At 42.4% G+C, this 15,053-nt stretch overlaps 1 protein-coding gene across 1 annotated transcript in view; it reads right to left on the bottom strand.

Annotated features, from left to right (window-relative positions):
- Positions 1-1,328: 1,328 nt before the first annotated feature.
- The window catches only part of crb1 (crumbs cell polarity complex component 1), a 95,904-nt gene continuing 82,179 nt past the window's right edge, over positions 1,329-15,053 (bottom strand). Inside the window, exons 12-13 of the mRNA XM_078219044.1 lie at positions 3,813-3,938; positions 1,329-1,566 (exon numbers count right to left, since the gene is read on the bottom strand). Coding sequence (XP_078075170.1) covers positions 1,329-1,566; positions 3,813-3,938 — 364 coding nt within the window. The remainder of the gene's footprint in view (positions 1,567-3,812; positions 3,939-15,053) is intronic.

Raw genomic sequence — 15,053 nt, 5'->3', positions numbered from 1 at the left:
CAGGGATAATTCTCTTAATGGCCCTTAATTAGCCATTTAAACCTCACAAGGGGCAGGAAGGCTAACATCAATCTTCCCCGGGCAGGAAACTAACATCAACCTTCCCCACCCCTGCCTTTATCAGGGGGAATTGGGAAGACTCTCTGTGCTGTGCCTTCCTACTTGATTCATTGGTCTCCAGCTCTTAGCCCATGCTGGGGATGGGCAGGGCTGGAGGGGGGGAGCTGTTGGATGTTTCAGATCGATGGCTTATATCAAAAGAGAGAAAGTTTTTAAGCAAATGAAATGGGGGGAGTGTTGGAAAAAGAACAAAGAGGATGATCAATGACCAGAGGCTTGGTGGTGCAAAAACAAAGGGAGGGTAATGGGACAAATAAATAAAGAGAAGATGGCCAGAATTTTACCGGCCCACCCTCCACGGGAATCAAAGTGGGCGAGGGGCGGAGCATGGGAAGATCCCTTGACCTCGAGCGGGATTTTATGGTTTCGGGATGAGTGAGGCCATAAATTTCTGCCCATAGTGTCTATAGAGGGAACTATGAATGGCAGAATGCTGGTGGCACAGTGGTTAGCATTGCTGCCTCACAACGCCAGGAACCCAGGTTCGATTCCCGGCTTAGGTCACTATCTATGTGGAGTCTGCATATTCTCCCCGTGTCTGCGTGGGTTTCCTCCAGGTGCTTCGGTTTCCTCCCACAGTCCAAAAGATGTGCTAGTTAGGTGCATTGGCCATGCTAAATTCTCCCTCAGTGTACCCGAACAGGCACTGGAGTGTGGTGACTGGGGGATTTTTCACACTAACTTCATTGCAGTGTTAACGTAAGCCTACTTGTGACACTAATAAATAAACTGTAACTTAAAAGCTGATATCTAAAAGCAAAAACTGCAGAAAAACAAGATTGTAAAACCAAAACCTGCAAAGAGAAAAGAAATAAAATGCCGATGGATGATACGGTGGTTACAAATTTCAGACCATAACCTGAAACATGAACTCACTTTACAAATGCTACCTAATCGGCTGAATGTTTTCAGCACTTTTTAATTTTAGATTTCCAAGATCTGCAGTATTTTGCTCCATTCTTTTCTGTTTTAAAATATCTAATGCTGAATGTTTACAAAAATATAATTTCCCCCAGTTAATCTGGAGGAAATGCATGTTATATATTTTGAAAGCCAAAAAGGACTTGGAGTTTTCCCAGGGTTAATCAAAACTCTGTTTACAAGTTGGTTTCAAACAGTAGGAAGTAACAAGAACAATAGTGGCAGATCATAACTGTACCATCCTTTTTTTAGATTAACTGATCCACTGATTTGGTTATTCAAGAGCTTCAACCCCACTCCATTGCTGGTTCATCATCCATTCGGATTATGAGGTAGGAAAGAAGCTGAAAAAGATTCTGCCAGAGTAATAAAGAGATGAAGAATGAGAGATCGCTTACGTCAAACTCACAGCGATCACCGGCAAAGCTTATGTCGCAAATGCAATGGAACTCATTGGGTAAGTTTTGGCAGAAACCTCCATTAAGACAAGGGCTCGATTCACACTCATCAATGTCGACTTCACATCTGCAGGATATTCAGAAGGAGACTTCAAATAAAACATTGATATAAAACTGGAAATGCTGGAAATACAGAACAGGTCAGACAGCATCTGTGGGGAGAGAGGAATTAGTGTTTCAGGTCGATGACCTTGTATCAGGACATAAATGTTGGGCGGGATTTATCTCCCTCTCCACGGTATGTCTCCCGGCAGCGGGAGGAGACACGCCACTCGCTGGCTGAGGGATCATATGATCCTGCTGTTGTCAATAGGGTTTTCTGTTGAATGCACTCCTCGCTGCCGGTGATGGTGTACTGTTGGCGGGACCATAAGATCCCACTGCCGTGAACGGCAGCAAGATTTCGGTGTCTATTTTTCCACAGATGTTGCCTGAACTGCTTAGTGTTTCCAGCATTTTATATCTTCAGTTCAAATAAAACATTTCAAGCAGGTTTATTTTATTCTGGTGTTGATGCAACATTGCCCTTCTGGATTTTATTCCGTCACCACCCTCAGCCAAAAGTAATCCAAAAGAAAGTGATCTCTAAGTATATTGCAGTTGGCAGTAATAGGTAAGCCTGACCACTCTAAATGTATGTTTGATTAAGATCTCTATGGATTAGCACTGAATACATAAGAGGAGGCAAGCAGATAAATATAGTTCTTTACAGAATGAACTGTTAGAATTGCACTTAAAGATCGAATACTCTTTCTATTTGTTGCTATTTCAGTAATTCTCAAGCCATTGTCTACCACTGTATTGTGGAAAGTTACAAGTTAGAATTTTTAGAGTACAGTGGTGCTGGTCATTCTTCTGTGGGATCTCAGTGTCTTACACTTTTGGGTATGCTCATACTGTCTAATACCTAACTGTGCAACCACGTTTGTACCCCCTTGGATTTTCATGTCTTGCACATGTACCTATAAGCATTTCTGCTATTTTTTTTCAAAGGTTGACTAAGAAAACACCTGTTAAGACAAAGCTAAATATGAATCATGTGGCTGCTTTATTTCACAGCGAGTGAATGTACAGAGTAAGTTATCATTAGATCTGTACAATTTGTCTTTGTGCTATAATATAAATAATGAACGCATTATGCTTCCCCCACATCAGTGGGTCATTTGGCTTGAGTTAAACAAAGTGACCTCTCACCACCTCCTGCATTTTGACCTTCAGAGTCAGGTGGAAGCTTGTTCCTGCAGATTTCTCTTTCAAAACCTGACTGTCACTGAGCCTTTCTGGCTCTGCTGTTGCCTCCCAGTGTTCACAGTCTGAAGGGAGGGTTCGATGGCAGAGAGCCCCTGCTGATGGGCAGGGTTCTCTCAGCACAATGGGCTGCTTATTGATTATTCAGAAAGGCCAGCAAATTTCTTATTGAGCACCTAGCTGGTTAACGAGATTCATCTCAACGTTTTAATAAAGAAGCTTGCATGAATACACTTTGCTTTAAAAGTAGCTATCTGCCAAATCCTTTCTGTGGAAAAATGGTCAGAAGTTCTGACATTGAGATTGTCCAGGCTTGTACCCATTCTTCAGTGGAAGATAGCAACAATAGCAAAACATGACGTGAATTCAAAACTGCGTCCTAACAATGTTGAAACGCTTCCTCCACATGTTCTGCATGTTGATATTGAGAAAGCCATTTCCATCTCTTGCTATTATTTAAATGCAATGTACAGACAGCAGAAACATTTTTGATCAAACATATTGTTTTATGTTTAAAATAAGTTCGAACATTAAGAAGGTTCTAAAATTTCCCTTCGTAAAAAGTCATCAGCAAATTATATAGCATATAAAGATGTCACAAATAGGTGCATATTAGCCTAGTCCTTTAATATTCCTATTTTAACATTAATTTTAAAGGACTATTGTTCCTTGTAAAATTATTCATATTTCGGTGAACACTTTACTGTGTTCATGAATGCTCAACATATGATACATGCATTAATGAATAAGCTGCTGTGATTTTCTGGGTTTTGTGTCTTCCCAGTGATCTCCCTTTAATTGTATTGCTCAGATTTGATTTACTTGTCTTTGTATCCAGTGCTCTTTGTAACTGAATGGGCTGTGCAGGTGAACTATGTCCAGGTTCCCGCCTATACTGATCTCAATTACGTTGCTATGAGCTAGGTGCAACAAGAGCAGCCCCAAGTCTCATGCTCTGTATTTCTTCCTCCCCCAATCTGCCTCTCAGAAAGTGATTCAGCTATAAACGTCACTTTCCCTTGAGTGCTGACTATCCTGCGCACTTTCAACTCGCGCTTCACTTACTGGCTTCCGGTGAATCCTATAGGACAGATACACCTTGTATTCTTCCCATCAGTGCAATTTCCCCCGTTATAACAGGTCCAGTTTTTCTTCTCATCAATACAGAAAGCCATAGATAATCTAGGATATCTGTGAAAAAAGAAAGTTTGAATGAATTAACTCAATTTTAATTACTAATTATGATTATAGTATCCAAATATCTCAGTGTAGTCATGTCTTCAAGTGTGTATATCTCGCCTTTGTTTCTGTGTTTGTGTTCACAAAGGCTAGGAATGTTGGTATCACAGTATTAGGCATATTTTTCCCTATCTTTGCAGTAGTGGGCACCACTAAGCACCCTAATGTTAGATAAAATACTCAGCATATGAAGGGGAGATGCATCACTTTTGAATTTGATTCTTGCAAGCGCTACAAGAAATGGATATTAATTTTCAGATTATTAAACCTATTTTGATTATTTCATTCATTTCCAAATAATTGGGATTGATCTGTTGAACTAACAAGCTTCCTGTAAATTGCTTCAACTTCAAGCCTTGCTGTTCCAATCTCCATTTCTCAAACTCTGAGAAATTAGTAAGATAACTGTTTCACTTTGGATGTCTGCCTTCAGTTCTTAAAACCTAAAGTTAGAGATGTAGGACAAAAGAATGGAACACTTTCTATATTTTGTACTCAGCCTCAACATTGACTATCCCTCAACCACAGATCTCATGAGTAAATGACAGATAAATGGTCCTCTGTGCTGTATGATTCTTTGAGACACTGTTATATACCCTTGCAGTGTTCAGTGATGAGCTTTAACCCCAACAAAATTCAAATATCTCTTTACTGTACCCTTGTGGGACTTCTGTTTTTCAATCCTTACTGAGTGAAACTGCTAATTGATTGACAACTGTTTCAGAATTAGGCCACTCTGAGACTGCAGACTTGGGCCTGTCAACAGCGAGTTAGGAATGCTGAGACTCAGTTTAAATAGAACCTGTAGAAACAGGGTGGCCAGGTGGCACAGTGGTTAGCACCATCGCCTCACAGTGCCAGGGACCCAGATTTGATTTGCGGCTTGGGGCACTGTTTGTGCAGAGTCTACACGTTCTCCCCGTGTCTGCGTGGGTTTCCTCTGGGTGCTCCGGTTTCCTCCCACAGTCATTGCAGTGTTAATTAGATAATTAACAGATAAACTAGACTAAGAAAAAGAGAAGGCCATTGTTCCACTTGTATAGCTCAAATTTGAATCTAACCATTTGAAGTGAAATTTGGTTTGGTAATTCACTGTGCCACCCAGTGCTGGGAAATGCATATTTTTTAAATAAAGCATTGCACTTACTTTCTCAAAGCAGATTTTGCATCTGAAAGATTAATTCAATTCTATATACTGTATTTTGTTCTGAAAGGTGCTTTGATGCAATGCACCTGATCAGACTTTATTCAGTTTATTATTAGTCACAATGTTTCACTTAAGCTATTTTTCAAAACATCTCCATCGCTTTAAACTGCATTGCTAGAAATAAATTAAACATTGAATTAAAGCAAGTAAGAGCTTCAACAAACAAGATGTGGGAGTTTATTACTGGTGGAATTATTTTGACAATGTCTCTAATAAATTAACACATGCTTGGCTCAATCCAAGTGGGTGATGCAACCCATTGTATCTGTGCCTGCTGAAGGTTATGAAAGTACATCTCGCTATCCAACAAATTTTCCTCCACTCTCCTCTAATCCCACTATCAATTACTTGAAATCTATGCCTCCTTATTAACCATTTTTAATAGACGTGGGTCTTTCCGATCCATTCTATCCACATGCTATTAAACACCTCAACTAAATCTCCCCTAGCCGCCTCTGTTCCAATGGAAAGCAAGCAGCTAAAATGTCCCGTTTACGGCAACATCCTTGGAAATCTAGCTCTGTACCTCTGTTCACATCCTTTCTGTAATGCAGTGACGTCGTTGCTCTTTTGAAGGTTTGGAATGAAAAGATGGTAAAGATGAAACCTCATTGCTTTTGGCCAAATATTATTAATATGCCATGTTGCTTTCAACACCAAGTTGTGAGAATGTATGTGAGGCGGAGAACATAAAAGAATTTTCCATCACAAAAGGCCCTGATTAAAATAATACTGTCAAAATAAATTAATTACCGTGTGGGTTTGGACATGGAAACTACAGCTCACAGCAGTTGACTAGGTGAGGACAAATTGTTAAATTTAATAGAGTTCTTTGAGCATATATCAGTAGTGTAGTTAAAGGGGAGCCAGTGGTTGTATTTTTTCACAGTTACTTCTTGGCTGTGTTAATGTGAACCTACTTGTGACACTGAATAAACTTAAACTTGTATTTGGGATTTTCAAAAATCATTCAGTAAGGTACCACACAAAAAGTTAACACAGATTAAAGGCTCATTGAGTTTGAGGTAAGAAAATTAGCATTGATGGAAGACTGGTGAAGGAACAGGGAGCAGAGATGATGGGTAAATGGGTACTTTCAAGTTGACAGGCTGTAACTAGTGTGTCTCCAAAACAATCAGTGTTGGGGCCTCTATTATTTACAACTATACTAATGATTTAGAGCATAAATCTATCAAAGTTTTCAGATGATATGAAGTTAGGTGGGAATATAACCTGAGAGGAGGGCACAAAGTGCCTGCAAAAAATACAGAAACAGGTTAGGTGAGTGGGCTCCAAGATGGAAGATGCAACATCATGTATTGAAATGTGAGCTTTGGTAGCAGAATATTTTTAAAAATAAGGAATACTTTCATAGTTTCATGCTCAGAAAAACTTGGGTGTACTCGTACAGGAATGCAAAAAGTTAGTACGTAGGTATAGCAAGCATTTAGAAAGGCAAGAGGCATGTTGGCCTTTATTGCAAGGGATCTTGGAGCATAAGAATTGGGATGTTTTGCTGCAATTGTATAGACTTATAGGGTTTGAGTGAGACCACATCTAGAGTACTGGACGTAGTTTTGGTCTCCTTATTCATGGAAGGAACTACTTTCCTTATAGGCAGTGCAGCAATTGTTCACTAGATTGGCTCTTGTGATAAGATGATTGTTGTATGGCAAGAGGCTAAGTAAACTGGGCCCATAGTCTCTGGAGTAAAGAAGGATGGGAGATGATCCCATTAAAGTATACAAGGTTCTGAAGGATAGGAACTGAGAATTTGTTTTCTCCGAATGAAGAATCTAGAGCATCTAAAGGGGTTTATCAGTTATGATTGAGATGAGGAGCAAGACTTGCAATCCAAGGGTTGCGAATCGTTGAAATTCTCTACTGCAGAGAGTTGTGAATGTTCCATCATTAAATATTTCCAAGCTGGGGTTAATATGTTTTAGGTCTCCTAGAGAATCAAGGGGTATGGGGAGCAGGCAGGAAAGTGGACTTGAGATAAAAGATTAACTGTCATCGTATTGAATGGTGGAGGAGGCTCAAGAGGCCGTATGGACAACTCCTGCTCTAATTTCTTCTGTGCTTTTGATGTATCATAAGCTGTTGTTATATGGAGTGTCTTGGAAACTTTGCCAACATGGACCCTTAAAGATGTCCTCACAGGAGGGGACCAGAATGCCCTTTCTCACTGGGTGCACTAGTCTCTAAAGATGTCCCAATCTTTCACTAGTCTATGGTGATGGGGTTTCTCATGGAGTCCCCTTCTCCAAATGGCCATGCCCCAGATAATATCCTGCTCTCTCCCTCTTTGATTCATGGGCCTTATAAGAAAGGACTGAAGATTGAGAAATCAAAAATGAGGAGGCTATAATGTAGTGACAGTGACACTGGACGAGTGATCTAGAGACCCATGATAATGCCCTGGGGACCTGGGTGAATTCTCACCATGGCAGATGGTGAAATTTGAATTCAATGAAGATCTGGAGTTAAAAGTCTAATGATGATCATGAAACCATTGTTGATTGTTGCAACAACTACCTGGTTGATTAATATCCTTGAGGGACCGCACAGTGGTTAGCACTGCTGCCTCACAGCGCCAGGGACCTGGGTTCAGTTCTGGTGTTGGGTCACTGTCTGTGTGGAGTTTGCACATTCTCCCCGTGTCTGCGTGGGTTTCCTCCGGGTGCTCCAGTTTCCTCCCACAGTCCAAAGATGTGCGGGTTAGGTTGATTGGCCATGCTAAATTGACCCTAGTGATAGGGGGATTAGCTAGGGTAAATGTGTGGGGTTACAGAGACAGGGCCTGGGTGCAATTGTGGTCGGTGCAGACTCAATGGACCGAATAGCCTCCTTCTGCACTGTAGGGATTTTAGGGAAGGAAATCTGCCACCCTTACCTGTCCCACGGCAATGTGGTTGACTCTTAAATGCCCTCTAAAATGCAAGTTACTAGTTTAAGGGAAATTCGGGATGGGCAATAAATACTGGCCCAGTCGGCGATTCCCACATCGCTGAACAAATAAAAATAAATAATTTCCAAATTTGCTTTCTGGCCCTAATGGACCACATTCCCAGCAGCATTCTGGTAGAGGTGCATGAAAAGGGTGCAGTATTTCAGTTCTGCTGTGCTTTAAATGCTGTTATTGTAATCAATTATCAACCGTTGCTTGGGTAGGATGTTAGAACAACAACTGTTGTTATGCTGGAATCTGACCTATTAAAATATACTTGATTCTTTCCTGAGGTTGATGCAAGTATGTGACAACTTGTTTGGCAGTGACCTTGCTACTTGTGGGTGATTTGTAATCTGGATAAAGTTAGCAACTAAGAACAACATGAAAAGGAAGATTTTTATATTTAAAAAAAGGTATAAATGTTATGTTGTGGACTCTAGCGTCATCAAGAGATTTTAGGCTTTGTTTGGAACAGTGAAACATGATACAGGAGGTTCGCAGCTCTGGGCTGCCTTGGAGCAGAGCTCCAGTCTTCAAATGCCTTTTTTCATTCATTTGTGGAACATGGATGTTGCTAGCTGGCCAGCATTTATTGCCCATCACTAGCTGCCCTTGAACTATGTGGTTTGCTAGGCCATTTCAGCAGGCAATTGAGAGTCAACTACATTGCTGTGGATCTGGAGTCACATGTAGGCCAGACCAGGTAAGAGCAGCCGATTTCCTACCCCAAAGGACATTAGTGAACCAGATGGGCTTTTCCAACAACCGGCAATGTTTTCATGGCCATCAGTAGATTCTTAATTCCAGATATTTTTCATAGAATTCAAATTCCAACATCTGCCTTGGCATCTGCCTTGGGTCCCCAGAACATTAGCTGAGTTTCTGGATTAATAGTATAGCGATAATACCACTAGGCCATCACCTTCCCAGTAGGGAAACATTGGGATACATTGCATCAAGCCTTGAGGAACTAACTGTCCTAATGGAAATGTAAAAAAGACATGTCATTTAATATGAAGGGGAATGAAATTTAAGGCTATGGACTGAGTAAAAGCAAAATAAAGGAAAAGCTGCCATTTCCCTAACAGATAAAGAGCAATGAGCAACAAGGAAAGCAACACGTTTCTATTCCCCAACTCCCCCTCTTCCTCCCTTGAGAATCTCCTAAAACCTATCACTTGGCCTCTTACCGAGTGGCAAGCCAATGGCTGCCTGATCTTCCCTTGCTGTCAGTCACTGTGTGCTCTCTCCCCCCATCCCCAACACCCTCCCCCCACCTTCCCCTTTTCAGGGCAGGAGCAGTGGCCACTCAGTGCCTCTGGAGGCAAGGTACTAACTCATTGAAATGGTCACTTTCAGAGTTTTTAAAAAACCAGTCAAACCTGTAACATTTTTATGGCAGCATTGAAGATTAGTTATCAATAGCCTGCCAGCCAATTACCAAATAACAAATTCAAACCCAAATACTGAATGATAGCTTTTGGAAACATGGCTTCAGAACAAATGACCATTTCTTAAAGCTTGAACTGAGTGACTGTAATGAAAAGGTGGAACTGATGCCAAGGACATGATGAACTCAGTTTATATGGATCCCGGTTACTTTCATATTTTATTTCACTGTGAGCAAACTGCTGGTAGTTATCAGCACAAAGATCATTCAGTACTTTTTCCGTCAGGCAGCCCATTGTTCATCTGGCCCAGCTCCAAGAACAACTTGGTTTCCCAGGTGAGGGCTTGCACTTACATGTATGAGTCCAATTCCCAACAGTTAAACTGCCGTGAGAATGCAGGGTGGGGTAGGGGGAAGTGGAATGAGGATGTGTGGGGTGGGAAGTGGATTTTGGGAGTACACCAACTCTGGGTAGATTCAGAAACCTGCTAATCCAGGTTTACTCATCCAAAATTCTGCAGCCTGTATCCTAACTCATACCAATAAATGTGAGGTAATATGTTTTGGTCGGAAGAATAGGGAGGTCATTTATAACTTGGAAGGTGCAAGTCCAGGTGGAATGGAGGAACAAAGAGATCTCAGAGTACAAATCCATCAATCATTAAGAATTGCACCATAGGATAGCGATGCCATGAAGGAAACATAGAAGGATAGAAGATAGGAACGGGAGGAGGCCGTTTGGCCCTTCGAGTCTGCATTATGATCATGGCTGATCATCCAACTCAGTAGCCTAATCCTGCTTTTTCCCCATAACCTTTGATCTCATTCACCTCAGGTGCTATATCTAGCCGCCTCTTGAATGCATTCAGTGTTTTGGCACCAACTACTTCCTGTGGTAATGAATTCCACAGGCTCGCCACCCTTTGAATGAAGAAATGTCTCCTCACCTCCGTCCTAAATGGTCTACCCTCAATTTTCAGACTGTGACCCCTGGCCTTCATTACCACCTGCTGCACCTGCATGCTTACCTTCAGTGACTAAGGACACCCAGGTCCCGCTGCACACTCCCCTCTCCCAATTTACAACCATTCAGGTAGTAATCTGCCTTCTTGATTTTGCTTCCAAAGTGAATAACTTCACACTTATCCAAATTATACTGCATCTGCCATTGATTAGCCCACTCGCCCAACCTGTCCAAATCATTCTGAAGGATCTCTGTATCCTCGTCACAGTTCACCCTCCCACCCAACTTGGTATCATCTACAAATTTTGAGTAGTAAACGAAGCACCATCCTGAGAAGGATAGAATTGAAAAACAAAAAATTTATGCTCAACCTGCATTGAACTTTGGTTAGATCATACTTAGAGAGGACTGCAAACAGTACTGGTTGCCATATTATAAAAAAGGATATTGAGGCACTGGAGAGGATGTAGAGAAGATTTACAAGGATGATAAACTAGGGATCATAGTTTGAGGATAAGGGGGTAAACCTTTTAGAACTGAGGTGAGGAGAAATTTCTTCACCTGTGTGATTTCAAGAAATATTAGATATAGCTCTTGGGGCTAAAGGGATCAAGAGATATGCAGGAAAAGGGAGGATCAGGATATTGAAATCAATAATCAGCCATGATCAAAATGAATGACGGAGCAAGCTGGAGGGGCTGAATAGCCTACTCCTGCTTCTAGTTTCTTTGATAGTAGTAATGCATAGGAAAGGATAGACAGACTGGATTTCTTTTTGCTTGAGAAAAGATGGCTGAAGAGTGACCTGATACAGGTTTTTAAATTATGAAAGGTTTTGATGGAGTGGAGACATGAGCGCACATGGTGACATGGGCTCAAAGTCCCGGACGAGCTGGAAAACTAGAATCTCACTGGCAAGATCTTGTTTCCAGATTTTCCCCACCAGTGGCGTAATGGGGTTTCCTGCCCAAGAAGGTTGAGAAGCTTATTTTCGTATATTTAGATATAATCAGCAGGCTCCCTTGCTGTGTTGTCTTGGCCACATCAGCAAGGTTTACAACTGTTTTTAAAACTGTGAACCAGGCGAAGGGAACCCACTGGGGGCATACAATAAGTATAACCCCTGGGGGGAAAGAGACACGCCCTGGCAGTACCCTGGCATTGTCCCAACGATGCCCCCTGGCACTGCCAAGGAGCAGTGCCGGGGATCCTCTGGGGAGCTCTTTATGCATTGAAGAGGTGTTCCCCTTATCAATGGGGCAAGAGGGGTTCCCCGTGTCCGGGGAAGGGATGCCCGTGTGGGAGGGCCAACAATATAGGATAGTTATTAAAAAATTCAATGTTTTTCAGAAGAAACTTGATTTGATTATTATTGTCACATGTATTAGTATAGTGAAAAGTATTGTTTCTTGCTCACTATACAGACAAAGCATACCGCTCATAGAGAAGGAAAGGAGAGAGTGCAGTGTTACAGTCATAGCTAGGATGTTGGGGCGGCACAGTGGCACAGTGGTTGGCACTGCTGCTTCACAGCTCCAGGGACCTGGGTTCGATTCCCGGCTTGGGTCACTGTCTGTGTGGAGTTTGCACGTTCTCCTCGTGTCTGCGTGGGTTTCCTCTGGGTGCTCCGGTTTCCTCCCACAGTCCAAAGATTTGCGGGTTAGGTTGATTGGCCATGCTAAAACTGCCCCTTAGTGTCCTGAGATGCATAGATTAGAGGGATTAGCGGGTAAATGTGTAGGGATATGGAGATAGGACCTGGGTGGGATTGTGGTCAGTGCAGACTCGATGGGCCAGATGGCCTCTTTCTGCACTGTAGGGTTTCTATGAATTTCTATGAATCAACTTAATACAAGATAAGTCCATTCAAAAGTCTGATGGCAGCAGGGAAGAAGCTGTTCTTGAGTCGGTTGGTATTTGATTACAGACTTTTGTATCATTTTCTTCACGGAAGAAGGTGGAAGAAAGAATGTCCGGAGTGCGTGGGATCCTTGATTATGCTTTTCTGAGGCAGCGGGAAGTGTATGTAGACCGAGTCAATGGATGGGAGGCTGGTTTGTGTGATGGACTGGGCTTCATTCATGATCCTTTGTAGTTTCTTGCGCTCTTGGACAGAGCAGGAGCGATACCAAGCTGTGATACAACTAGAAAGAATGCTTGCTATGGTGCATCTGTAAAAGTTGGAGAGAGTTGTAGTGAACATGCCAAATTTTCTTAGCTTCCTGAGAAAGTCGAGGAGTCAGTGGGCTTTCTTAACGCATCAGCGTGAGGGGACCAGGATAGGTGGTTGGTGACCTTCACACCAAGAAACTTGAAGCTCTCAACCATTTTCACTTCGTCCCCGTTGACGTAGACAGGGACAAGTCCTTCACTACGCTTCCTGAAGTTGATGACTATCTCCTTTGTTTCGTTGACATTGAGGGAGAGATTGTCATCGCACCAGTTCACCAGACTTCGAGTCTTTGAGTACAGACTTCTCGACGCAAAGACTGGTGAGAACGTGGCACTCACTACTCCAAGGAATGGTTGAAACAAATAATATAGATGTATTAAAGGTGAAGCTAAACAAGTCCATGAGGGTCACAAAAATGGGAGAAGATTCAACGGAGCATAAACACTGGCCGGGACTGATCGAGCCAAATGGCCTATTTCTGTGTCATACATCTTGTATAATCCTCTTGCCAGGTCCAATTCACCCGTCATCCCTATACTCACTACATTGGTTCCGGGTCCACCAACAGATCAATTTTAAAATTCTAATTCATGCCATAAAATCTCTCCAAAGGCCCCCACTTCCTATTCTCTGTAACCTCCTCTAGTCCCAGAACTCTCAGAGACCACTGTCCCTTCAGCTGTGGCCTCTTGTGCATTCCTTACCTCCTTGTGGGTAGCATCCCTACCTCTGAGCAAGAACCTCCAGGTTCCCACCTACGGACTTGATGGCGAAGGAAGGTGCATTGATAAAGTGGCCAACATGTTGAGTATCAACCTGCAAAACCCTTCCTACATGCCAATGACAGGTGGGAAGAGTGGGAGAGACTCCTGGTCAGCTATGCTTAATATGGAGTGATGCCCCTCAAGCTATCAGCCTCTGATATCAGGCTAGTGACATGTTCCAAGTAAAACCCGCCATGGAAACAGGTAAAAGTCTGCCTTGTGCACCAGTAAGTGTGAGAAGAGAATCAACAACATACAATAAAGCACCTTTAAAATATTAAAACAAATCCCAAGGCAGTTCACAGGAGAATTATAAAACAAAATATAAGACTGAGTCATGTAAGAAGGCATTAGATCAGATGACCAAATGCTTGGTCAGAAAGGTGGGTTTTAAGGAGTATCATAAAGGCAAAAAGTTAGAGACTTTTGTAGAGGAAATTCCAGAGCGTGGGACCTAGACAACTGAGGGTACGACCACCAATTGTGGAACAATTAAAATTGGCAGCACGGTGGCACAGTGGTTAGCACTGCTGCCTCACAGCATCAGGGGGGTTCAATTCCTGGCTTGGATCACTCTGTGGAGTTTGCACGTTCTCCCCATGTCTGCGTGGGTTTCTTCCGGGTGCTCCAGTTTCCCCCCACAGTCCGAAAGACATGCTGGTTAGGTGCATTGGCCATGCTAAATTCTCTCTCAGTGTACCTGAACAGGCACCGGAGTGTGGCAACTAGGGAATTTTCACAATAACTTCATTGCAGTGTTAATGTAAGCCTACTTGTGACACTAACAAATAAACTTTTTAACTTTGAGGGCTGCCAAAATGGCCATAATTAGAGAACACAGACACCTCAGATGGTTGTAGAGATAGGGAGGGGCAAGGCCATGGAGTGATTTGAAAACAGGGATGAGAATTTTAAAATCAAGGCATTACTTGACGGAGAGCCAAAATAGGGTCAATGAGTGCAGGGATGATATGAAAATGGAACTTGCTGTGAGTTAAGACACAGTCAGCAGACTTTTGGATAACCTCAAGTTTATAGAGGGTAGAATATGGGAGTGTTAATCAATTGCCAATACCATTTAAACGTTACCTTGAGAGTACTTTCCTAAATAAGAAATAGCACTTACCTTTTTTTTTACAAAGTATGCCAAAGTAACAGAACAGTTATGGATAAAATAACATCATTATCAGTATCACTAGTTCTTGCCTGAAGCAAAGCACTGTGCAGGCTCAATGTCACTTGTTTTTCCTGTTGGGTAGCAGTGAGTCATGTGGCATACATCATGCCTGCAATTGTTTAATAGTACTGCAAATGTGTTCATAGACTCAAAACATCTTAGAATCATAGATAGAATCATAGAAACCCTACAGTACAGAAAGAGGCCATTCGGCCCATCGAGTCTGCACCGACCACAATCCCACCCAGGCCCTACCCCCATATCCCTACATATTTACCCACTAATCCCTCTAACCTATGCATCTCAGGATACTAAGGGCAATTTTTAGCATGGCCAATCAACCTAACCCGCACATCTTTGGACTGTGGGAGGAAACCGGAGCACCCGGAGGAAACCCACACAGACACGAGGAGAATGTGCAAACTCCACACAGACAGTG

This window comes from Mustelus asterias, chromosome 8 (genome assembly GCF_964213995.1).
Source record: "Mustelus asterias chromosome 8, sMusAst1.hap1.1, whole genome shotgun sequence".
In the NCBI taxonomy this organism is placed as follows: domain Eukaryota; kingdom Metazoa; phylum Chordata; class Chondrichthyes; order Carcharhiniformes; family Triakidae; genus Mustelus; species Mustelus asterias.
The sequence above is the reverse complement of the archived record's forward strand: the minus strand, read 5'-3'. Positions and strand labels throughout refer to the sequence as shown.